The sequence below is a fragment of the Oncorhynchus tshawytscha genome, linkage group LG10 (assembly GCF_018296145.1).
Source record: "Oncorhynchus tshawytscha isolate Ot180627B linkage group LG10, Otsh_v2.0, whole genome shotgun sequence".
Lineage (NCBI taxonomy): Eukaryota > Metazoa > Chordata > Actinopteri > Salmoniformes > Salmonidae > Oncorhynchus > Oncorhynchus tshawytscha.
The window spans coordinates 18,561,336-18,587,609 of NC_056438.1; the positions used below are offsets into that span (position 1 = coordinate 18,561,336).

General features: G+C 43.3%; 3 protein-coding genes across 5 annotated transcripts in view; 2 read left to right on the forward strand and 1 right to left on the reverse strand.

Annotated features, from left to right (window-relative positions):
* The window catches only part of slc7a8a (solute carrier family 7 member 8a), a gene marked incomplete in the record, with an annotated part of 34,196 nt that extends 27,116 nt beyond the window's left edge, over window positions 1-7,080 (forward strand). Inside the window, 7 exon segments of the mRNA XM_042328269.1 lie at window positions 822-975; window positions 1,858-1,981; window positions 2,963-3,066; window positions 3,886-3,982; window positions 4,269-4,418; window positions 4,627-4,804; window positions 5,376-7,080. Coding sequence (XP_042184203.1) covers window positions 822-975; window positions 1,858-1,981; window positions 2,963-3,066; window positions 3,886-3,982; window positions 4,269-4,418; window positions 4,627-4,804; window positions 5,376-5,539 — 971 coding nt within the window.
* A 7,649-nt stretch (window positions 7,081-14,729) lies between these two features.
* Window positions 14,730-16,165, reverse strand: LOC112235587 (NEDD8). The gene is made up of 4 exons (XM_024404034.1): window positions 15,990-16,165; window positions 15,691-15,738; window positions 15,491-15,573; window positions 14,730-15,242 (listed from the first exon to the last, which is right to left on the reverse strand). Exons 1-4 carry the CDS (start codon window positions 16,005-16,007, stop codon window positions 15,122-15,124), a joined length of 270 nt encoding a protein of 89 aa, XP_024259802.1. The 5' UTR covers window positions 16,008-16,165; the 3' UTR covers window positions 14,730-15,121.
* Window positions 16,166-16,388: 223 nt separating this feature from the next.
* gmpr2 (guanosine monophosphate reductase 2) lies at window positions 16,389-26,113 on the forward strand. 3 transcript variants are annotated; one of them, XM_042328271.1, is made up of 11 exons: window positions 16,404-16,545; window positions 17,035-17,118; window positions 17,351-17,490; window positions 18,076-18,195; window positions 18,418-18,501; window positions 18,625-18,798; window positions 19,037-19,118; window positions 19,261-19,367; window positions 21,988-22,030; window positions 22,935-23,094; window positions 24,601-26,113. In XM_042328271.1, exons 3-11 carry the CDS (start codon window positions 17,404-17,406, stop codon window positions 24,788-24,790), a joined length of 1,047 nt encoding a protein of 348 aa, XP_042184205.1. In that variant the 5' UTR covers window positions 16,404-16,545; window positions 17,035-17,118; window positions 17,351-17,403; the 3' UTR covers window positions 24,791-26,113. The 3 variants fall into 3 exon arrangements, with proteins under 3 accessions (XP_042184204.1, XP_042184205.1, XP_042184206.1); XM_042328270.1 differs by lacking the exon at window positions 17,035-17,118 and having other exon boundaries at window positions 16,389-16,545; XM_042328272.1 differs by lacking the exon at window positions 16,404-16,545 and having other exon boundaries at window positions 16,847-17,118.
* Window positions 26,114-26,274: the final 161 nt, after the last annotated feature.

A 26,274-nucleotide genomic window follows, 5' to 3' on the forward strand; every position in this document is an offset into this window, starting at 1 on the left:
GCGTGTCTCTGTGGTTTAGTTATCATAACAGTCGTGAGGCTCAGTTATGAGAGAGACGGATAGAGACAACCGTCACAATAGGGGTGTGGACACAGAGAGGGAGAGGAGAGGAGAGGAGAGGAGAGGAGAGGAGAGGAGAGGAGAGGAGAGGAGAGGAGAGGAGAGGAGGGAGAGGAGAGGAGAGGAGAGGAGAGGAGAGGAGAGGAGAGGAGAGGAGAGGAGAGGAGAGGAGAGAAGGATTCTGAGTGTTGGTGTTAGAACATAACGGGTGAGAGAGTATGGGAGAGTCACCCACCAGAGAGAGAGAGAGAGAGAGAGAGAGAGAGAGAGAGAGAGAGAAAAAGAGAGGGCCATGTCATGTTCATATTGGCATGCCAATGAAAAGGTGAGCCAGGGGAAAGAAGACAGACAGATGGGTTGGGCTACAAAGCAGACATGTTGTACAAACCAATACTCTGTCTGTCTGTCTGTCTGTCTGTCCTGCCTGCCTGCCTCTGTCTGTCTGTCTGTCTGTCTGTCTGTCTGTCTGTCTGTCTGTCTGTCTGTCTGTCTGTCTGTCTGTCTGTCTGTCTGTCTGTCTGTCTGTCTGTCTGTCTGTCTGTCTGTCTGTCTGTCTGTCTGTCTGTCTGTCTGTCTGCCTGCCTGCCTGCCTGCCTGTCTGTCTGTCTGCTGTTACACATTGTTACACCATGTGTGACCTGGCAGTTTGTTATTTGATCTGCGTTGTTGTAACAGCAGTTGACCAACTTCAAACAGATGAACATTTCCTCCCAACCCTACATAATCGTAATTCTAAAGCCTCTGGTCCTCTTCTCCTCCAGGAGAGTACTATTGGCTGGAGCCAGCGAATGCCTTCGAGCCCTTCCAGGAGTACGACGTGGGACTGATAGCCCTGGCCTTTCTACAAGGCTCCTTCGCCTACGGGGGATGGAACTTCCTCAACTACGTCACTGAGGAGCTGGTCGACCCCTATGTGTAAGACACTACCATTAGTAGTGCCTCCCAAATGGCGCCCTGTTCTCTTTGTAGTGCACTACTTTGGACCAGGGCACATAAGGCTCTGTCACTGCGTCACGGAGGATCTTGTCGACCGCTACGTGTAACACATATCAATTAGTACACGCTTGCCTCCCAAATGGCACACTGTTCCCGTTATAGCGCAGTGTTTTATAGGGCACATAGGGCTCTGGTCAAAAGTTATGCACTAAATCAAATCAAATTGTATTTGTCACATGTGCCGAACAGTTTACCTTACCGTGAAATACTTACTTATGGGCCCTTAACCAACAATGCAGTTCAATAAATAAAGTTAAGAAAATATTTACTAAATAAACTAAGGTACATTTTTAAAATAAAAAGTAACACAATAAAATGACATAACAATAATGAGGCTATATACCTGGTACCGAGTCAGGTTAGTCCAGGACATTTGTACATGTAGGTAGTGGTAAAGATAACATATAATATGTTGTACATGTAAGTAGTGGTAAAGATAATATATAATATGTTGTACATGTAAGTAGTGGTAAAGATAATATATAATATGTTGTACATGTAAGTAGTGGTAAAGATAATATATAATATGTTGTACATGTAAGTAGTGGTAAAGATAATATATAATATGTTATACATGTAGGTAGTGGTAAAGATAATATATAATATGTTATACATGTAGGTAGTGGTAAAGATAATATATAATATGTTGTCATGTAGGTAGTGGTAAAGATAATATATAATATGTTGTCATGTAGGTAGTGGTAAAGATAATATATAATATGTTGTACATGTAAGTAGTGGTAAAGATAATATATATTTGACTTATTTCTCCCCATCCCTCCATTCCTCTCTCTATTCTAGGAATCTTCCTCGCGCCATCTTCATCTCCATCCCCTTGGTGACGTTCGTCTACGTATTCGCTAACATCGCCTACGTCACTGCCATGAGTCCTCAGGAGCTGCTGGCCTCCAACGCTGTTGCCGTGGTGAGTAGCTCCACCCACCACTCTGTCAGAAAGAAGACAGACCAACGTGCTCTGGGTTTATTCATAGTCAGTATTGCAAAAGGCCTCTGGCGGCCCCTTCTGGTCACTAAGAGTTAATGCTCTTCAAATTAAACTGAGTATTGAAGTGTGTAGTAGCATCACAGTAACACAATCAATAATTATCAATTTTCCACTCTTTTTTCAATTTTAGTATATAAACATGTTTGTGATATTTATGAAGCTATGCATCAGTTCATTGAATGTCTGAGTGTGTGTTTAACCATCCCTTCCTCCTCCCTCCCTCCCTCCCTCCCTCCCTCCCTCCCTCCCTCCCTCCCTCCCTCCCTCCCTCCCTCCCTCCCTCCCTCTCTCTCTCTCTCCCTCCCTCTCTTTCTCTCTCTCTCTCTCCCTCTCTCTCTCTCTCTCTCTCTCTCTCTCCCTCCCTCCCTCCCTCTCTCTCTCTCTCCCCTCCCTCCCCCTCCCTCCCTCCCTCCCTCCCTCCCTCCCTCCCTCCCTCCCTCCCTCCCTCCCTCCCTCTCTCCCCCTCCCCCTCTCCCCTCCCTCCCTCCCTCCTTCTCTCTCCCCTCACTCTCTCCCCTCCCTCCCTCCCTCCCTCTCTCTCACCTCCCCCTCTCTCCCGTCCCTCCCTTTCTCCCTCCCTCCCTCCCTCCCTCCTCTCTCTCCCCTCCCCCTCTCTCCCCTCCCTCTCTCTCCCCTCCCTCCCTTTCTCCCTCCCTCTCTCTCTCTCCCTCCCTCCCTCTCTCTCCCCCTCTCTCTCCCCTCCCCTCTCTCCCCTCCCCCTCTCTCCCCTCCCTCTCTCTCCCCTCCCTCCCTTTCTCCCTCCCTCTCTCTCTCTCCTTCCCTCTCTCTCCCCTCCCTCTCTCTCCCCTCCCCCTCTCTCCCCTCCCTCCCTCGCTCTCTCTCTCCCTCCCTCTCTCTCTCTCTCCCTCTCTCTCTCTCTCTCTCCCCCTCTCCCTCCAGACATTTGGTGAGAAGCTGCTGGGAGTGATGTCATGGATCATGCCCATCTCTGTAGCTCTGTCCACCTTCGGAGGGGTTAACGGATCCCTCTTCACCTCCTCACGGTCAGTGTCAACATCCCTTTAACATCAAGGGTTTATCTGCTGAACTCTCCTTTAACAACCAGGGTTTATCTGCTGATCTCTCCTTTAACAACCAGGGTTTATCTGCTGATCTCTCCTTTAACATCCAGGGTTTATCTGCTGATCTCTCCTTTAACAACCAGGGTTTATCTGCTGATCTCTCCTTTAACAACCAGGGTTTATCTGCTGATCTCTCCTTTAACAACCAGGGCTTATCTGCTGATCTCTCCTTTAACAACCAGGGTTTATCTGCTGATCTCTCCTTGAACAACCAGGGTTTATCTGCTGATCTCTCCTTTAACAACCAGGGCTTATCTGCTGATCTCTCCTTTAACAACCAGGGTTTATCTGCTGATCTCTCCTTTAACAACCAGGGTTTATCTGCTGATCTCTCCTTTAACAACCAGGGTTTATCTGCTGATCTCTCCTTTAACAACCAGGGTTTATCTGCTGATCTCTCCTTTAACAACCAGGGTTTATCTGCTGATCTCTCCTTTAACATCCAGGGTTTATCTGCTGATTTCTCCTTTAACAACCAGGGTTTATCTGCTGATCTCTCCTTTAACAACCAGGGTTTATGTGCTGATCTCTCCTTTAACAACCAGGGCTTATCTGCTGATCTCTCCTTTAACAAGTAGGGTTTATCTGCTGATCTCTCCTTTAACAACCAGGGTTTATCTACTGATCTCTCCTTTAACAAGTAGGGTTTATCTGCTGATCTCTCCTTTAACAAGTTTGTGTTGCAGATTAAATTGGTGTTCATTCTGATTATCTATCTTTCTCTCTCTTTCTCTCTAACAGGTTGTTCTTTGCTGGAGCCAGAGAGGGCCACCTCCCCAGTCTTCTGGCTATGATCCATGTGAAGCGCTGCACCCCCATCCCTGCTCTGCTCTTCACTGTGAGTACCAACTCCGTCTTTCTCTATCTCAGACTGTTTACCAATTTCCCTGTCCACGCCACAAATATAAAGTTCAATGAAGCCAGCCTTTAAAATGTCACTGTCACAACCCACTGGGAACACACTGGTTGAATCAATGTTTTCACGTCATTTCAATGAAATTACGTTGAACCAATGTGGAATAGACGTTAAACTGACGTCTGTGCCCAGTGAGAAGCTTCTAGCAAGCAATCTGATACCCTCTAACCTCTCTCTCTCTCTATCCGTCTCTCCCTCCCTGCCCCAGTGTCTGTCCACCCTGCTGATGCTGTGCACCAGTGACATGTACACCCTCATCAACTACGTGGGCTTTATCAACTACCTCTTCTACGGGGTCACTGTTGCCGGGCAGATTGTGCTGCGCATCAAGCAACCCGACATGCACAGACCAATCAGGGTGAGTTTCCTAGGAGACCCATTCCTGGCATTGGGTTCTATTAAGTTCTACAGAGGCTAGACTTTCTCCCACGTTTTTATTTGACCTTTTTGTTATGTTCTCAGTGTTTAGTCAATCTGACCCTAGGTATTCGAGGGCCTAGTATATGCATTCTTATTGTGGTTTGCACAATGACTGACTCCACCATCTGTCTCTCTCCCTCCTACAGATCAGTCTGGCATGGCCTGTGATCTATCTGTTGTTCTGGGCCTTCCTGCTCATCTTCTCCCTGTACTCTGAGCCCGTGGTGTGTGGCCTCGGTATGGCTATCATGTTGACTGGAGTACCTGTCTACTTCCTGGGTGTCTACTGGGACAACAAGCCCGCGTGCTTCAACACATTCGTTGGTACGGCAGTCTCGTTCTAATTCCTTCAACTTGATTTATTTATTTAACCTTTATTTTTAGCAGGGAAGTCCATTAAGAATAACTTCGTATTGACAAGGATGGCCTGGAACTTCCTTGAAGGGAGACTCGGCAATATGACGGCGTTTCAGAAAGTAAACATTATAGTGGGTGAAGTTCCACAACAACTAAGAGTGTTGAAGTGCGAGGCTCAACTTCTCCGCCACTTTGGTGCCCTGGCTACCACTCTGTGTACAGCCTGAAGCTGTGTGCGAATGTGTGAGAGCCAAGTCTTGCATCTCGCTCATCTCAATATCTGCGGTGCTGCTCGTGGCGACGTTCAGTTTTCAAAAGCATTGTTATTATTATTATTCAAATGACTGGCTTTCTAGTCACGTGACATTATGGATGTTGATTCACAAGATATCACTACTAACACGGATTCTTCTTCTGACTCGTGGCTCTTTTCCCTTATGACTCCTTACACTGTATTAACTTCCTTGGCTTCTCTCTGTATCTACTGGGCGTTGTACTCTAGACTGGTATCCTAACCTCTCCCCTTCTCTCTCTCCAGCCAAGATGACCTACCTGGGCCAGAAGTTCTGTGTGGTGGTGTATCCAGGGGAGACGAAGGGAGGCGAGGAGGCAGGGAGCGGGGAGGAGTGCGAGCAACTGAAGGAGTCGCGGGCTCCTCTCTCGCAGGAGGACGGCGAGACACAAAAGTCTGCAGACTGCTGAACACACACCTTGACTAACCCCCCAACGCCTCAACATACACACACAGACACACACAAACTCAGAGAAACACACTCTCGTTGAGGTAGTCAAAGTTTCAGGTATATCACTATGGCAGAGGGGAGTTAACACCCACACACTCACAGACTTGAAAACATTCAGTGACACACACTGTTATTTTAATGTGTTCAGAAGTCTGATTGTAGCTTTGTTTCAATCACGAATGCTGTGCCAAATAGAGAAACGGAGGAGATGGAGGTGGGAGGGGGTGGGAGGAGGTGGGAAGGAGGAGGAGATAAACGTTTAGTGGAGAGGGGAGATTATAGAACTATATCTGGTCATTACATGTTAGTGTGCCTCCTTTCGATGCTGCTTACTGTAGAAGACATATCCAACCTGACATCCTCACAGATACACACCTCTTTTCATCCCCTCCTTTTTTGTTTTTTTTACCCACTTGACAATAATAAGGATTCCTCTTTCTCTTCCCCCTCTTCTTTTTAATCTTCTTCCTCCACACACTCCCTGCACACTTCATGAGTGAGAGAGTGGCAGCCATTTTAAAGTACTCGTAGTGTACTGTGGCAGATTCATCATCAATATTTCTTGTGTCAGTTTGCATTTCTTTTTTGACACCTTTTGAATTTGCCCTAGTCTTACTGAAAACACACCAAAGCTGGATTTTTTTGATCGTCAAAAACATCAATTTAATATCAATTCATTTCATGTTCTATGTCAAATACACTAAATACTGTCTGTGTTTTTTAATTTTAACAACTGTGATTCCAAAATGTATTTTATATCTGTGATAATTGTTTATATCATGTGTCATTGTTATTATTTTAGTTTTATTATGTTAGTTTTAGTGTGTGTTTTTTTTTCTATTCAACATCATGCAACAGCGGAGGTATACATTTAAGAGCCTATGGGGTTCCGTGCCTGTCAGATCCTTGCCTGGTACTCTTTTATCGCTCTAATTCTGATATATTCTGTACTTAGGTATTGGTCTATTTTTGTTATCATTGATGTTGACAGATTATTTTATTCTGATATTTTTAAAGAGCTAAGAAAACATTTAATGGAAAAGAATGGAGTGGCCATTTTGAATCTTCCACTTTGACTCAGTGACTTCATTTTACTGGACACCTGAGAAAGATTTCATTAAAGACAGACAATCAACTCTACAGATGGACCGCCTGCTCCATGAAAGACTAGCAGTACAGACTGACTACAGTGCTAAACCTTTACAGATACTAACAAACAGAGAAGTCTTGAAAAATATAAGGGTAGGCTAGCAGACTCTGAAGAGCATTTTGAGTAGGGTTCTCCGCAATATTGACCAGACATGCACAAACTCACATGCACACAAACACACGTGAACCTCCGCGGAGAGAATTGACACAAGTTTAATCATGTGTAGCTAAGCGTACTGTAATGTTGTGAATGAGGCCAACCAGTAGTGTTCCTGTGTTTTAATGTCAATGTCTATCATGAGGTTAATTCAGTATTTTTGTAAATTAAAACAGATCTATAAATCCACTCTATAAACGTTTGATAGTGCTTTATTTAGGGGTGTTTTAATAAATATAATTGATCCTAATATAAAAACAATCATTGGCGTAATTTACATTTTAGCAGGTGCTCTTATCCAGAGCAATTAGAGTGAGCTCAAAGGCACATCGACAGATTGTTCACGTAGTCAGCTCAGGGATTCAAACCAGCAACCTTTCGATTACAGACCCAACGGTCTTAATTGCTAGGCTACCTGCCCGCCCTATAGTGGAACACATGGTACATGAAATACATGTACAGTTACATGTGGTGTTAAAGCCTTCAGGGATTTAAATTTGCACCCCTGTATTAACCAGAAATGATATGTTTATTGTAAGGGAACTGTAATGTATACATAGATGGTTGTATGGCCCAGTATACCCACTATGTCCTTGCGATTGGCCCTTTGGAACAGACACACACACACTCCTCTTCTACAGTTTGTATGACCAGTTTGAGGCATTCTCAGGACATTCCGACTGCTTTATCATCATGCAGCCAATGAACATTTACGACTATATAAGGGCTCGATTCAATCCGTATTGCGGAAGTTCAGTACTGTAGCTAAATGTCAATGAAAAGGCACTGTTCCCCACGTTCGCAGAGACTGCGTTCACGGTAAACACTGCGTATGTCGGCTCAATCGGAAATGACCTTTAAACTTAAATCACGGATTGAATTGAGCCCTTGGTATGTTTCTATAGAGGGGTGGCTTCCTGGGAATCAAACAATTTAGCTTAAGACCTCTGTCAAGGGCAGTGAAGATGTCATTCCTCTCCACCTCTTAATCATTCATACACACAGACACAAATAATCCCACTAAAATCACATTAACTGACCATTGTACATAACGTTAATGACCACACAGACACAAATAATCCCACTAAAATCACATTACCTGACCATTGGACATAACGTTAATGACCACACAGACACAAATAATCCCACTAAAATCACATTACCTGACCATTGGACATAACGTTAATGACCACACAGACACAAATAATCCCACTAAAATCACATTACCTGACCATTGGACATAACGTTAATGACCACACAGACACAAATAATCCCACTAAAATCACATTAACTGACCATTGGACATAACGTTAAACACAGACACAAATAATCCCACTAAAATCACATTAACCATTGAACATAACGTTAATAATCACACAGACACAAGAAGAATGTCATGGATGCAGTTGCAAACACGGATTTGGGTCTTAGACCCACATACTGTCCAGTATATGACAGGTCAGTGAAGGTAATATGTATAGATACAGGTTTCTGACCAGTCAACCAGTTTGTATAGGGACATGTTGCTCTCTGCACTGCTAACACAAGTCAAAAGGTCATGGTATGGATTGTAGTCTGTGTTGTCCATGGGAAGATTTAAGGATCACACGGTTCAGAGGTGGAAGGTCGAGTTCCGAAGGTCGACTACGTTGCTGATGTTGCCTTCCCATCAACCGATGGCTGTGTGTTAAATCATCAAATGGTCCTTGGGGCATCAGATTGCTATGTGATACAGTGGGGAGAACAAGTATTTGATACACTGCCAATTTTGCAGGTTTTCCTACTTACAAAGCATGTAGAGGTCTGTAATTCTTATCATAGGTACACTTCAACTGTGAGAGACGGAATATAAAACAAAAATCCAGAAAATCACATTGTATGATTTTTAAGTAATTAATTTGCATTTTATTGCATGACATAAGTATTTGATACATCAGAAAAGCAGAACTTAATATTTGTTATAGAAACCTTTGTTTGCAATTACAGAGATCATACGTTTCCTGTAGTTCTTGACCAGGTTTGCACACACTGCAGCAGGGATTTTGGCCCACTCCTCCATACAGACCTTCTCCAGATCCTTCAGGTTTCGGGGCAGTCGCTGGGCAATACGGACTTTCAGCTCCCTCCAAAGATTTTCTATTGGGTTCAGGTCTGGAGTCTGGAGATGCTTCTTACGGAGCTACTCCTTAGTTGCCCTGGCTGTGTGTTTTGGGTCATTGTCATGCTGGAAGACCCAGCCACGACCCAGCCACGACCCATCTTCAATGCTCTTACTGAGGAAAGGAGGTTGTTGGCCAAGATCTCGCGATACATGGCCCAATCCATCCTCCCCTCAATACGGTGCAGTCGTCCTGTCCCCTTTGCAGAAAAGCATCCCCAAAGAATGATGTTTCCACCTCCATGTTTCACGGTTAGGGTGGTGTTCTTGGGGTTGTACTCATCCTTCTTCCTCCAAACACAGCGAGTGGAGTTTAGACCAAAAAGCTCTATTTTTGTCTCATCAGACCACATGACCTTCTCCCATTCCTCCTCTGGTACATCCAGATGGTCATTGGCAAACTTCAGACAGGACTGGATTTTAATCCATGACGGCGTAGTGTGATGGTTTTCTTTGAGACTGATCCCAGCTCTCTTCAGGTCATTGACCAGGTCCTGCCATGTAGTTCTGGGCTGATCCCTCACCTTCCTCGTGATCATTGATGCCCGCGAGGTGAGATCTTGCATGGAGCCCCAGACAGAGGCTGATTGACCGTCATCTTGAACTTATTCCATTTTCAAAAAATACACCAATAGTTGTTGCCTTTTGCTTGCCTATTGTCCTGTAGCCCATCCCAGCCTTGTGCAGGTCTACAATTTTATCCCTGATGTCCTCTCTGGTCTTGGCCACTGTGGAGAGTTTGGAGTCTATTTGAGTGTGTGGACAGGTGTCTTTTATACAGGTAACGAGTTCAAGCAGGTGCAGTTAATACAGGTAATGAGTGGAGAATAGGAGGCTTCTTAACCTCTTGATGCTACCCATCCCGGATCCGGGATCGTGACTACGGCTCAAGCTCATTAGCATAACGCAAAATGTGAAAAAATATTCTTAGACATATTTAACCTCCACACCTACACAAGTCCAATAGCTCAAATGAAAGATAAACACCTTGTTCATCTACCCAGCAAGTCAGATTTCTAAAATGTTTTACGGCGAAAACATAGCACACATTTATATTAGACCACCACCGAAACAAAATGCAAGCGGCGGCCATTTTGTCCCAGAAAATATAAAATTTAAAAGTAGGATTAAAAAATAAATAATTCACTAACCTTTTGAAAATCTTCATCAGATGACAGTAATATTACATGTTACACAGTACATTTTTTTTTTTTCAATAATATGCCATTAATATCCATAAATCTCTGTTTACAATGACGACATTTCAAAAAATGCTACTCAAAATGTCCGGAGAAATTATGATAGCTCGGACAGATAACGTCAGATAACAAGCAATAAACATGACTAAATATACATGTTCTACATATAGTTACAAAGATACACTTCTTCTTAATACAACCGCTGTGTTACATTTATTTTTAACGTTACAGAATTCGTTCACTAGTCTATGCTATGAGTCGGCGCTCAGATATTAGCAGTGTCTCCTCTACGTTTGGAGTCCACAGAAACCCAAAATAACCACATAAATATTCCCTTACCTTTGATGTTCTTCGATCAGAAGACGTAGAAGGAGTCATACTTACCCAATACATCGTTTGGTTTCAAGTTGTGCGTCTTTGTATTAGCATATGCTAACAGCTTCAGCTGAAATGCACCCAAAATAACTTCTGCTCCTTCTGGTCCCGCACTCTTGCGCAATCAAACTTCAAAATTACATATTATATGTTGACTAAACTGGTCAAACTAAGTGCAGAATCGAGCAAAATGATGTTTTTATCATGTAAAACAATGATCAACGCGAACAAACGAACCGGCTTCAACTGGTGTCTATTGGAAAAGAACGTTCCCCAAATCGGCCGCGCGCAATAGAGTGCATGTATGTGAGAGTGAACCGGGCATTTTCGCCCGCCAAAGGATGAGGGAGCGCGAAATTCAAACAATGAACGTGCCAATTGAAAGCAGACATCGCGCTGAACAAATACATACTGTTCCCAGATCGGTAGCTGCCTGGGAAGGGTGGGGGCGATGACGTCAAAGTTGACCCAACTTTTCTCTTGACAAGAGAGAGTTTGGGAGAAAGGCTGCCCTGAGAGTTCTGCTTTACATACAGACATAATTTAAACGGTTTTAGAAACTTTAGAGTGTTTTCTATTCAATAATTATTATTATATGCATATATTAGCAATTTTGGAAAAAAATATTTTCAGTTTACTATGGGCACGCACTTCCTCCAACGGGGGCAGTATTGAGCCATAAGCTCAAGAGGTTAAAGAAAAACTAACAGGTCTGTGAGAGCTGGAATTCTTACTGGTTGGTAGGTGATCAAATACTTATGTCATGCAATAAAATGCTAATTAATTACTTGAAAATCATACAATGTGATTTTCTGGATTTTTGTTTTAGATTTCGTCTCTCACAGTTGAAGTGTACCTATGATAAAAATTACAGACCTCTACATGCTTTGTAAGTAGGAAAACCTGCAAAATCGGCAGTGTATCAAATACTTGTTCTCCCCACTCTTTGTTTAACACCTATGCAGACGTTGTGAGATCTGGCATGTAGTCAGTCTGGATTTAGGCCTATACTGTATCTCTGAAAGGTCTACCATGTAGTCAGTCTGGATTTAGGCCTATACTGTAGCTCTGAAAGGTCTACCATGTAGTCAGCCTGGATCTTATGCCTATACTGTAGCTCTGAAAGGTCTACCATGGAGTCAGCCTGGATCTTAGGCCTATACTGTAGCTCTGAAAGGTCTACCATGTAGTCAGCCTGGATCTTAGGCCTATACTGTAGCTCTGAAAGGTCTACCATGTCTTTGAAAGTAGCGTGACAGAGATGTGTTTTGTGCCTGTATATCACTAGATGTCACATGACGTACTGTATGGAAAGTCACCACAGAAAAAAAAAGTGATGTTTTATTTAAAGTGGGAGTGTTATCCTCTTTATGGACATACTGTAACCGTGCTTCGTTATCTCATTACCATCTCAGTTACCTCAGCTGCATTATGGCTTTACTATTACAACAGGATGACATCATGACGCTTACACACATGGTCGACCGCTTTCTACTGTAGGCATTCATGGTAACCCAATGTTAAACCCAATCTGTAGCTTTTGTGTATTAATACTGAGGAATAACAGGGATAGCACTTAAACATGGTATCCCCCTTTTGCTATTTCCTTCAGTTGAATAATCATCTTTTAAACACTTATGCGATAATAATGATAATGAGAAATCATTATAACATTGTAATAACATAATTTCAGAGATAATGGTAATCTCAGAGTTCTGCTTGGTCACGCAATCTGATTTTAGATGAGATGTAGGCGCTTTTATCCAACATTTTTTCATTTACATTTTGAAAGGTTCTATCTGCATTTTTATCAACATTTAGTTGACATTTAGTCTTGTTCAGTTCAATGTTCTCTACCTAAATAGTACTCTAAATACCCCAAATCATATTAAGTTCAAAAGAATACAAGATAAATATAGCTGACACCATTCAAACCAATGTGTGTTCGGAGCATTAACGCCAATTATCTCACTATCATCTTTTTACAGATATAACCATATTATACATACACTTTGTTGTTAATTGTTTATTCCATGTGTAACTCTGTGTTGTCTGCTCACACTGCTATGCTTTATCTTGGCCAGGTCGCAGTTGCAAATGAGAACTTGTTCTCAACTAGCCTACCTGGTTAAATAAAGGTGAAATAAAAATAAAAAAATAACACAATCATTGCAGAAATGTACATTTTAGAAGACGGTCTTATACAGAGCGACTTACAGGAGCAATTAGGGTTAAGTGCCTTGCTCAAGGGCACATCGAAAGATTCTTTACCCAATCTGCCAGGGGATTTGAACCAGCAAACTAACGTGCTACCTGTAATCCACCCTGATAATTATTGTCATAACGAACAATGGATGGCTAAAGCACATAGAACTAGACTACTCAATCACTGCCTTATCTAAACCCTTTAAGCCAAGCAGGCAGCCTCTGCCGAGTCCTTGCCTGCCTTTACCTGGACCAGACAGAGGCCTGCCGGCCTTCAATGTTGGTTCAGGAATACACAGTAGTAGCCTTGCTGTGTGTAAAGGTGTTCTTCTTGGGAAGGAGAGGAGGACCAAAATGCAGCGTGGTTAGAGTTCATGGTTCTTTAATAAGAGAAACTTAACATGAACAAAATAATAACCGGTGCAAAAACCAAAACAGTCCTATCTGGTGCATAGACACAAAGACAGGAAACAACCACCCACAAAACCCAACACAAAACAGGCTACCTAAATATGGTTCCCAATCAGAGACAATGACTAACACCTGCCTCTGATTGAGAACCATATCAGGCCAAACATAGAAATAGACTAACTAGACACACAACATAGAATGCCCACCCAGCTCACGTCCTGACCAACACTAAAACAAGGAAAACACAAAAGAACTATGGTCAGAACGTGACACTGTGTGTTGCATTGCAACATAGAAATAAAATAGGTAGATTATGTACTTTATCAATATATACTGTATAATGCAAAACACACCTCAGTAATTCATTGGCCACATCCGGTCTATGCTAGACTGGTTTAAGCCACACTGAATATTGCATTCACCAACTGGATAGATCATGGTGGGCAAACTTTTTGGCTCGAGGACCACATCGGGATTTTGAAATTCAACAGAGGACCGCATTTTTTAGTTGTTCGTTAAAATCAATTTGCAGGGGCCTCCCGAGTGGCGCAGCAGTCTAAGGCACTGCATCTCAGTGCTTGAAGCATCACTACAGACCCAGGTTTGATCCCAGGCCACGTCACAGCTGACTGGGAGACCCATGAGGCGGCGCACAATTGGCCCAGCATCGTGAGGGTTTGGCTCTCAACCTTCGCCTCTCCTGAGTCTGTACGGGAGTTGTAGCGATGGGACAAGACAGTAATTACCAATTGGAGACCACGAAATAGGGGAGAAAAAAGGGGTAGGATTTTTTTTTAAATGATCAATTAAATTAAAATGTGCCTTGTGGGCCTGATTGAAGTGCCCGGAGGGACGGATTTGACCCCCCCTTGCCATAGATAACGATAGAGGCCTCTTGTGGACAAAAGTATTAACATGGGCAGTGCCATTGAGGGCTTCTACCAATTTAATGTAGTCAACCGGGTGGGACTTCCAACTTCATTGGCTTATCCCTCCTGGTGACCCTGTTGGAGTCATGTGGTTGGCCAAATCGACCGTTAAGCCCTGTGCAGTTCTGGATATCCGAGAGGATTGGTGCAACTTCCACCTAGCCTATCACAGTGGAGGGGTGAGCTATTACCATATTTCTTACACCAGTCAAATCATAGGGTGTAGGGGTCGATTTGGGATTAGGCGTTTGACTGTAGGTGTCAGTCCCACCACCTACCTTATTCGACATGAGTGACGCAAAAAGTTTTTCTTGACCATGTGAGCAGACCGAGAAACTCCGAGCCCTACTTAGACATACTTCAAAGAGAACTGTTTAACTTTCTACCAACCTCCTGTCTCTTGTGGATTATTTTTGTGAGTTCCAGCATGAATGTACTTAGCTACAGTAACAAGAGATTATTATACTGGGGTAAAATAAATGTTGTTGACTGGTGTGGTGTTTGAATTTTTCCGACAAAGCAGTCCCATAACATTAAACACATCATTAATGACAATGCAACATCCATCGCGGATAACTGATGTTTTAATGACAAACTAAACCATTACATGAATCTATCTCTACAGAATAATACTTTCTCACACTTTCACGCATTGTAAACGTAACATCTGCATCAGTTTGATGCTCTCAAACGAGGAAGGGACAAGAGAGAGTGCTGACATGGCGATCCTCCCAACACAAAAGGACAACACCTCGTTAAAGTTGTAATATGTCTCAGAGAAGGTCTACATTGGCCGGTTCCAAGGGGATAGAGCTGAAGTTGCCCACAATCACTGATCCAAGGTCCGTTTTGCATTTGTCGCCCATAACGATTACGGTTTGGATTTGAGGAGGGTTAAGCTGATCCTAGATCTGTGCCTAAGGGCAACATCTAACCGGGGCTAAGGCAAGCGTGGTGGTTACAAGGCGAGCAGAAGGCTCGTGGGACAGTGGAGGACTGCCCCTCCTCTCAGTGCCAGGACCAGATGTAGTACAGAACCTCCCTGGATCTTGTAGTCTGCCGCTGTCTTTTCATCATTCCTGAGGGAAAGACACAGTGGGAAAAAGGGGATTTTAGGAAGAATGGGACAATATCATATTCATGTCTGTTGTTATCTGACCACTGACTAAAGTATGTCTGTAGAGTTGTAGTATACCTAAGGCAAATGGGCTGCCTCCCACATTAACAATGTTCCAGTGCTGTTGCCCTAGGACTGGGATTTCCGAAACATATAAGCTTGTTTTATTTTCCTCATGATTAATTCCAAGATATTGCCTTTGTGGCTTACATCTGTTTCCCGCTGTAGATCAACCTCTGCTGTTGAGGAGGGATCCCCTCTTTCTCCTCCACTCGCTCCTTGATCCGCTCCACCTGACAGAGACAAACAGAATACACACAATGAATACATAATATCAGTGCATGGTGTACACACACAAACACACACATCAGGAACAAAGAGAATACTGGAAAAAGTACATACATACATACCTTGTCTGTGGGCTCTATGTCAATCTCAATTTCCTTCCCTGTGAGGGTCTGAGAGAAAGACATTTAGAAAATACTTAATCATGTTCAGGATTATCTATTATTTGACCACTCATAACCAGCATAAGACAGTTACTTATGATCTATGTAGCCATGTAAAATGTCAGGTTATTCGATTCTTATTTTATGGACCCATGTAGGTAGCTAGCTTGCTACTGATTGTATGCACTGAGCAGCTGAATTAAAAGCAAAAACTAGCTAATTTGCTAGTGGCTGAATATCCGTGTCTGACGTTCTCTTACCTTGACTTTAATCAACATTTTGACTTATTTTGTTTTCTAAACACATTAATGATATTATAACTGATATGGTATCTGTGTAATAGCTGCTAAATTTGGTTTCCAGTTCACAACATAAGCAAATTTCTACACCAATTTTCGGTTGCGAAAATGTCCTGTGTTTCTCAAAGATAAGTCCCACTATTCACGTTGCTCACAATAATAGGTTCCGCTATGTGCGTTGGTACTTCGAGGAGATGTTTTCTCCATCAACATTTTTTTATTAGATAAAATATGTTTATTTACATATTTTAGTGTTCGAGAAATCTCTAGAGGTAGCCCCAATACTAGTGGTAAAAAAACTACAATATAGTAGACTCTACGACGAAGGAGTGACGTAAAGTCTTTATTTGTAGTCTTTTCTCAACCCCCACTGTACAGAAAAAGCACAGATACCCGAATTATAGAACTCCAAGAATAGCTTTACAGTAAAGACCCGCACTCTTAAACATTCCTGCCTCGCATTTGTGACGGAAGCGTTCTGCTGAACTAAGAAATATTCATCATACATTTCATAAAGGTAAGTAGTTTGTTCCTCATTTCGTAGAGAAGAAATATGATTGATATACCTACATCTAACCGTACGTACAGATCTAGGGTCTTTAACCTCTTTTGACGGTTTTAATTAAATATTTGCCAACCTTGAATTTTGACTGGACCATGGAGGCAGTGACAGACAGCATGATAGCCCATATTGACTAGATCTTTCGAGTAGCTAGTTTATTAGGCCTTATATGACCAGCTTTAGCTAAATGATCTGTAATTCATGTATTACTATTACATTATTACCGATTTGGATATTGTAAGTATCTTAAGTGTATCTTAGTTATGCAATATTTAAAAGGGGGTATTTTTCCTCGCACTACTGTCGCGACAGTAAACAGGCCCACAAGGAACCCTCATGGAACTTTGAACAGTCCCCGTCTACTACCATTTTTATGAGTGAACAGACCCACATGGAACCTTGAAAATGTGCTTACTCTAATGTTTTCTGTGTCCTATTTGTAAGGCGTTTCAATCGGTGACGTCACTTGCTCTGAGACCTTGAAGTAGTAGTTGCTCTGCAAGGGCCGCAGCTTTTGTGGAGCGATAGGTAACGATGCTTCGTGGGTGACTGTTGTTGATGTGTGCAGAGGTTCCCTGGTTCGCGCCCGGGTATGGGCGAGGGGACGGTCTAAAGTTATTCTGTTACGTGTGTGTGTGTGTGTGTGTGTGTGTGTGTGTGTGTGTGTGTGTGTGTGTGTGTGGGGGTTAAAGTGAATCATCCTGTTCTGTGCTATTGCGCACCTTCTATACTGTTGTTCGTTTTGTCGACCCCATTGCAGACCGATCAGAAGAAGATATAACGTGTTCCTACCACCGATAACCAGAAGTAGAAATGCCTCGCATTGAGAATGACATCAAGTTGGACTTCAAGGATGTGCTCCTCCGTCCGAAACGAAGCACACTCAAGTCCCGTAGTGAGGTGCATAACTCCTTCCTTTTTCCAGTAATGTACTAATTTGTCTACAGTATTGTTCTATTCTATTCAATGACCAGTTTGTACCAGTAGTGTCATTTTCCAAACACAGTATATCACTCTTCAATGTTGGTGCCTTTTTCTCTACCTTCCACCTGTCTGTCTGTGTCTCTATCTGTCTGTCTCCCTGTCTGTCTGTCTCTATCTGTCTCTGTCTGTCTCTCGCTCTGTCTGTCTCTTTCTGTCTCTGTCTGTCTCTCTGTCTCTATCTGTCTGTCTCTCTCTGTCTCTTGTCTGTCTCTCTGTCTCTATCTGTCTTTCTCTCTGTGTCTGTCTCTATCTGTCTCTCTCTCTCTGTCTCTCTCTCTCTCTCTGTCTCTCTCTCTATATCTGTCTTTCTCTCTCTGTCTGTCTCTCTGTCTCTCTCAATCTGTCTTTCTCAGTCTGTCTGTCTGTCTGTCTGTCTGTCTGTCTGTCTGTCTGTCTGTCTGTCTGTCTGTCTGTCTGTCTGTCTGTCTGTCTGTCTGTCTGTCTCTATCTGTCTGTCTCTCTGTTTGTCTCTGTCTAAGTCTGTTTTTCCTTCTCCCCCAGGTGGACCTGATGAGAAGTTACACCTTCAGGAACTCCAAGGGAAGCTACAGAGGGATCCCCATAGTTGCAGCCAACATGGACACCGTCGGCACCTTCGAGATGGCCCTGGCGTTATCCAAGGTACATATTGTGTTATAAACGGCAACAAGCAAAAACAACAAAATAGCTTAAATCAGAATTCACCATCCTCGCTCATACTTTCTAATACTAAACAACTCAAATATCCCCTTCTGGCTCACAGAGAAAGTGGAGCCCAAATCTATGTTTATTAGATGTCTCTGTTCCCATAGATTTTATGCACTTAAAGGTGTTTAACAAACACATTTCTCTTTCTCCGCCCAGTTCACTCTCTTCACTGCCATTCACAAACACTATTCAGTAGATGACTGGAAGGAGTTTGCAACAAAGAATCAAGAATGTGTACAGGTACATTAAAGCAATGCTGTCTGGGATATCATTTACATAGTACCCTATAAGACAAGAATCTTACTTTGCCAAACTTTTCATGATGTGTTTATCTGGCTCTCGTTCTCCCTCTCTCTCTCTCAGAGTGTGGCAGTCAGCACAGGGACAGGTGAAGGGGACTTTGACAGACTGGGTGAGATCCTATCCGCTGTGCCTCAGCTGCAGTACATCTGTGTGGATGTGGCCAATGGCTACTCAGAGCACTTTGTCCACTTTGTCAAAGACGTGCGTCAGAAGTACCCGACACACACCATCATGGTCAGTGACTCCTCTACGCTCTCTTTTATAGTGTGCAAACTTGGGATTATGAGCATGTGATTATGCCTGCAGTATTTATACAGTTTATACATTTCAAATCACTATTCCTGAGGGCTCTTGTCAAAGTAGTGCACTCAGGGTGTCAATTGAGCCCATATAAGACTCTAGTCAAAAGTAGTGCATTATACTAGTGCACCATCTTAAGACACTGAAAGTGACTGTGTTGTCTTTGCCACAGGCAGGGAATGTGGTTACCGGGGAGATGGTGGAGGAGCTGATCCTCGCCGGCGCTGACATCATCAAAGTGGGCATCGGACCAGGTGATGTTTTCACCCGGGTGACTCTGGCACATTGCGGTTTTGCTGGATCGTCATTCCTCATACCTCTTCTGCAATTGATTGAACTGGGGTCTTAGTGTGGTCATACTCATAACCTCCTAACTGTCTGTCTGTCTGTGTGTAGGGTCTGTGTGCACCACCCGTAAGAAGACCGGAGTGGGCTATCCCCAGCTGAGCGCTGTGATCGAGTGTGCAGACGCTGCCCACGGCCTGGGTGGACACATCATCTCTGTAAGCCTCCATTGTTATTATACATGTATTGTTATTTTATACATAGTGATGCACCGATATGACATTTTGGTCTGAAATCCAATATTTTCCTTGCCAAAAAACCCGATAGTGTTATTTTAAATTTTAGCAGCCTTTTAAGCATTCTAGTACAGTTAAATAGTTAACACACACACATGGATGCAGCGGTCTAAGGCACTGCATCTCAGTGCAAGAGGTGTCACTACAGTCCCTGGTTCGAATCCAGGCTGTATCACATCTGGGCGTGATTGGGAGTCCTGTAGGGCAGCGCACAATTGGCCCAGCGTTGTCCGGGTTTGGCCGGGGTAGGCCGTCATTGTAAATAATAATTTGTTCTTAACTGACTTGCCTAGTTAAATAAAGGTTACACACCACACCACACTGACCAAAACGTTGTTTTGTTGGCATTTATGTGTGTCCCCATTACCAGGAAAACATCATCAAAACCTATTTCATTCACTTACTTGCTGTGCTGTTTCATTGTTCATTTGTTCAGTCGTTTCATTCTCAACCAGGATTTCATCATACATGTCATGCAGTGCAGTTTCAGCTCTCTGTCTGTCCGTGGCCTCTTCCTCGGTGCCCACTGTCACTGTGTCCATTTCCATCTGGTCCAGCTGTGTATGTAACATTTCATGTAATTTCATTTCTTGTCTGCCTTGAAGTAGCGGTCCTTGTACCTAGCATGGAGCATGGTGGCGACACAGTAAAGAGGCTCAGAGAGAATGCCTGTTAAAGAAGTAGCGGTCCTTGTACCTAGCATGGAGCATGGTGGTGACACAGTAAAGAGGCTCAGAGAGAATGCCACTGAATCACTTGTTCACAGCCTCGGGTACTTTTGTACGTTTTAACCCCACGGTCTGTCTGCAGTTATGTTGAGCATTTCAATGCCATGACAGAGGGTATCACGTCTGTTGCAGACGCTGTTGATGAGCTTATTTCTTGAGTTAGTGGTTCGAATGGCGCTAGGAGTGTGTTCATGTTCTCAAATGCCATTCAAATGGCGGCAGCAGTATGAGAACCAACACATTCTTGAACATGCAATACGGCTTTCCTCAGTACCAAATCCTCGTCGAACCAATGTGCTGTCAGACTTAACATTCTCATGGGGCTGACATCGCTGGTCCAAATGTCAGTCGCGACGCCAATAGCAAGTAGCATAATGAATTCAATTATCTTGGCGTTAATACATTTTGCCTTTGAGTTGTCTCACTGAAGTTTTCTTACTCTTTCAAATGACTGCTCGACTTGAACTTGTTTAGTTGTTAGAAGTGTGCGCTTAGTATTTTTCTGCTTTTGTTCTGTGTAGCACTGTATTTTTCATGGCGTCATTACATCATCTACCTACGTTATATTAGGTATGTACATCATCTACCTACGTTATATTAGGTATGCACGTCAGCTTTGATGCCGATAGCTAATATCGTCCGATTCCAATATGTTCACCAACATATCATGCATCCCTAGTTACACTTACATCCTTTTGGCTCAACAGTCTCTGGCTGTCTTTGGCTCAACAGTCTTATGCTGTCTTTGGCTCAACAGTCTCTGGCTGTCTTTGGCTCAACAGTCTCTGGCTGTCTTTGGCTCAACAGTCTCTGGCTGTCTTTGGCTCAACAGTCTTTGGCTCAACAGTCTTTGGCTGTCTTTGGCTCAAAGTCTCTGGCTGTCTTTGGCTCAAAAGTCTTTGGCTGTCTTTGGCTCAACAGTCTCTGGCTGTCTTTGGCTCAACAGTCTTTTGCTGTCTTCGGCTCAACAGTCTTTTGCTGTCTTCGGCTCAACAGTCTCTGGCTGTCTTTGGCTCAACAGTCTCTGGCTGTCTTTGGCTCAACAGTCTCTGGCTGTCTTTGGCTCAACAGTCTTTGGTTCAACAGTCTTTTGCTGTCTTTGGCTCAAAAGTCTTTGGCTGTCTTTGGCTCAACAGTCTCTGGCTGTCTTTGGCTCAACAGTCTTTGGATCAACAGTCTTTTGCTGTCTTTGGCTCAACAATCTCTGGCTGTCTTTGGCTCAACAGTCTCTGGCTGTCTTTGGCTCAACAGTCTTTTGCTGTCTTTGGCTCAAAAGTATTTGGCTGTCTTTGGCTCAACAGTCTCTGGCTCAACAGTCTTTGGCTGTCTTTGGCTCAACAGTCTCTGGCTCAACAGTCTTTGGCTGTCTCTGGCTTAACAGTCTTTGGCTATCTTTGGCTCAAAAGTATTTGGCTGTCTTTGGCTCAAAGGTCTTTGGCTGTCTTTGGCTCAACAGTCTTTTGCTGTCTTTGGCTCAACAGTATTTTGCTGTCTTTGGCTCAAAAGTCTCTGGCTGTCTTTGGCTCAACAGTCTTTGGCTGTCTTTGGCTCAACAGTCTTTGACTGTCTTTGGCTCAACAGTCTTTGGCTGTCTTTGGCTCAACAGTCTTTTGCTGTCTTTGGCTCAACAGTCTTTGGCTCAACAGTCTTTGGCTGTCTTTGGCTCAACAGTCTCTGGCTGTCTTTGGCTCAACAGTCTTTGGCTGTCTTTGGCTCAACACCGTGATATACATACCAAGATGGTTGAATAGATAAAGACTTCACCTGAAGACCCATAGTATCTTATTCTTCCCTCTTCTTTCTCTCTCATAAAGGATGGTGGGTGCACTTGCCCAGGTGACGTCTCCAAGGCTTTTGGTGAGTTTTGTAGTAGTAGAATGTAACATTTCAACTCACAGAGCATACAGTGCTTACTTGAATCAGACTACAGAGACTCTACAGCCAGTGTTGTAGTACTCAGGTCCAGGACTCGGACTCAAGTACTACAACACATTTTCAGGGCTAGTGACTGGACTTGGACTCAACCACTGGTGACTCGGACTTGGACTCAACCACTGGTGACTCGGACTTGGACTCAACCATTTATGACTCAGACTTGGCTTCTAGTGCCTTGTATTTGCACTTTGGGCTGGATAAGCTACTATGATAAGTAGAATATTAGCAGCACTGGGTGCGCAGAGCAGCGAGGGTTCCGTTCTCTAACAGTGGGAAGGAAGCGCCACACACAACCTACATCAGCTGGTGAGCTGCGGGGGAGCAAGCGATGAGTGTGGGCAGACAAGCAGGCAGGCTCTGCTAGACATCGCGTCAGCGACTCTCTTACCTCTCCATAACCGCCAGTCACTAGCCTACTATTTAGCTTTGCCTGGTTATGAAACACTAACTGCTTTACGAAATGTAAAACAATGATAGTATTGAGTTTAATAGTAAAACAACAGTCTAGCTCTTTGTCTCTTTCTCTCCTTGAATATAGAAAAGTGCATTTGTTGTCTCACGCTAACCTCACACTTTCCCCCCTGCAGCCCATAGCCAGGTTCTGACAACCCTGCTATCAATAATGAGTCGTTAGGATGTCACCGGGACGTTTTAAAATGGTCGCCTAAAGTTGTCAGGATGTTGTGTCATGGTCCCCTGGAGGTTTTGTCTAGTTCCCAGGATTGTCCGACCCCAGCTGGGTTCTTAGGACGTCGTGTGATGGTCCCAAGGGAATGTGTCTGACCCTGACTGGGTTTTCTCAGCTGTGGTTGTGTGTGACTGACAGGCGCGGGGGCGGACTTTGTGATGCTGGGTGGAATGCTGGCCGGCCACTCAGAGAGCGGGGGCGAGGTCATCGAGAAGAACGGGAAGAAGTACAAGCTGTTCTACGGCATGAGCTCCGACACGGCCATGAAGAGACACGCTGGGGGCGTGGCCGAGTACAGGTCAGAGATGTTACTGAGACGTTACTCAATATTGGACTATAAATTGTGCCTTCCTGTATTTTACTTATGCTAAAGTGTTTGTTCTATTCTACTGAGACATTTACTTTATGTTTGTTTTCTTATCTTTTCTTATTTCTTATTGTTGTATTGGTAAGAAGGAACTTGCAAGTAAGCATTTGGTTAGATGGTGTATACCATGTGCATCCTGTACACACAGTATCAAAATCAAATCAAATTTATTTATATAGCCCTTCGTACATCAGCTGATATCTCAAAGTGCTGTACAGAAACCAGCCTAAAACCCCAAACAGCAAGCAATGCAGGTGTAGAAGCACGGTGGCTAGGAAAAACTCCCTAGAAAGGCCAAAACCTAGGAAGAAACCTAGAGAGGAACCAGGCTATGTGGGGTGGCCAGTCCTCTTCTGGCTGTGCCGGGTGGAGATTATAACAGAACATGGCCAAGATGTTCAAATGTTCATAAATGACCAGCATGGTCGTATAATAATAAGGCAGAACAGTTGAAACTGGAGCAGCAGCACGGTCAGGTGGACTGGGGACAGCAAGGAGTCATCATGTCAGGTAGTCCTGGGGCATGGTCCTAGGGCTCAGGTCCTCAGAGAGAGAAAAAAAGAGAGAATTAGAGAGAGCATATGTGGGGTGGCCAGTCCTCTTCTGGCTGTGCCGGGTGGAGATTATAACAGAACATGGCCAAGATGTTCAAATGTTCATAAATGATCAGCATGTTCGAATAATAAGAAGGCAGAACAGTTGAAACTGGAGCAGCAGCACGGCCAGGTGGACTGGGGACAGCAAGGAGTCATCATGTCAGGTAATCCTGGGGCATGGTCCTAGGGCTCAGGTCCTCCGAGAGAGAGAAGGAGAGAATTAGAGAACGCACACTTAGATTCACACAGGACACCGAATAGGACAGGAGAAGTACTCCAGATATAACAAACTGACCCTAGCCCCCCGACACATAAACTACTGCAGCATAAATACTGGAGGCTGAGACAGGAGGGGTCAGGAGACACTGTGGACCCATCCGAGGACACCCCCGGACAGGGCCAAACAGTGAAAACCAGTCAAAAGTTTTAGAACACCTACTCATTCAAGGGTTTTTCTTTATTTTTACTATTTTCAACATTGTAGAATAATAGTAAAGACATCAAAACTATGAAATAACACATGGAATCATGTAGTAACCAAAAAGTGTTAAACAAATCACAATATATTTTTGATTCTTCAAAGTAGCCACCCGTTGCCTAGATGACAGCTTTGCACACTCTTGGCATTCTCTAATAAAATGAATATTAGTCAAACTTGAAGCATCAATACTAGTCTATATACCACGTACGTACTCATGGAACTAAAAGTAGCTACGCAAAATTGCGTTGGGTAGAAGAAATATGCAGACGTGTGCATCCCCACAATTCCTAACTCGTTCTTGCGTCGTATACATACATTAGGCTTAAGAGTTCACTAAAACGTTCCCTCTTCTTCTCCCAGGGCATCTGAGGGGAAGACGGTGGAGGTGGTCTACAAGGGTCCCGTGGACGTAACCATACGCGACGTCCTGGGTGGGGTCCGCTCCACCTGCACCTACGTGGGCGCAGGGAAGCTCAAGGAGCTCAGTCGCAGGACCACCTTCATCAGGGTCACCCAGCAGCTCAACACCGTCTTTGGGAACGATAACTAGGCGAGGTCCAGGCTGGCTCCTGGGCGTAACAGGGTCGGGGGGGTTGTTTGCTGCCTGCCCCTGTCACATGGATGCTATTACACATACTGCACACACACACTCAGAAACAGACAATACTGTAACCATTGATAGTAAGAATCTGTCATTTGAGAAACGTAAACCCTGGATAAGTGTTCGGTTGCCTAATCAAAACCTTTTTAGGTGACACTGTCAAAACAATCCCTTATCTAAGAGTTTATTTAAGGTTTGATATTTTAGACATATTTGGCTTTTTTCCCTGTAAATGACCAGAAATGGACATTTCTTTGATAATAAGTGAGCCGAGGATTGTTGTGTTACTTCGGGGTGTATTTTTTGTCTTGCTCAATCATTCCCATTCAGCTCTGCAGGCCTTGAGTGCAGGCTACCTCTCTCTGTCCATTATTATCTACCAAGTCCTAGAATCTCTCTCTCTCAATCCCCTCTTTCTCCTAACACTTCTATGCACGTCACCGCCATGCTATATGAAAGCCATATGCAAAACAATGGATGTAGAGTATTTCACTTTATGAAGTATTTACTATATCAAGAGTACAGGTAAAGTTTATTCCAAAAACATAGTTTTATTATTTTAGATATATTCAATAGATGAAAATATTCCTTGTAATTACCAATGTTGAAGATTTTTATGTTAAGATATTTCTGGTTATTTAACTTAATCCTTTTCAAACTCACTTAAATAAATATATATTGACCTTGAATGATTTGCAAAAGTGTTAGATGATATCGTATTCCAGTCTTTTTGCCCCATAGCTCCTTAGTTTTTATGTTATTCTCATGCGGACCAAATATTAAAGCGAGGAGGGAAAAGATATAGATTGAAACTAATGACAAACTGTTTCATGTACTGTACAGCTACAGTATAAACTCAAGTCAGTCAAATTACACCCAGTATGTTGAGGGGAAACTTGTGGAATAGAGAATGTATTCAAAGTATGTTCTTAAAGTAGGCTGAGGGAGACAGGACAGCTTTGAGTGTTACCTTGACCTACATGTTGATTTCCCCAATTTCTCAATATTTTATATAGTCAGAGACTAAAATGTCCATGCAATCAGCATTTCACATGATTGTACTTGACTGTCTGTTACTTTGAGAAAATGTTCTCTCTGTCTATGCATTATTATGTAGTTTTCCATATGGTGGTATATTTACTTTACTTCACAGTGTTTTGGAGGATAATTACATTTTATATGTATCTGGTTTTAGTCAAACGTGTTATGCAGGTTTTATGCCACTTTTCTTCAGTCTTCTCACTTCTGACCAATAAAGAGCATTCCATATGATTTGTGTCATTTATTTTTTCATTTTAACATTGAATCTCAATTAAAGAACCACACATTTATACAATATACAGTACATATATCAATTGAACTCTGTTTGTGTACCAGCTCATGTCATGAATCCCAATGTATTTAGATTTTGTAAGCTAGCCATTTTTTTTATA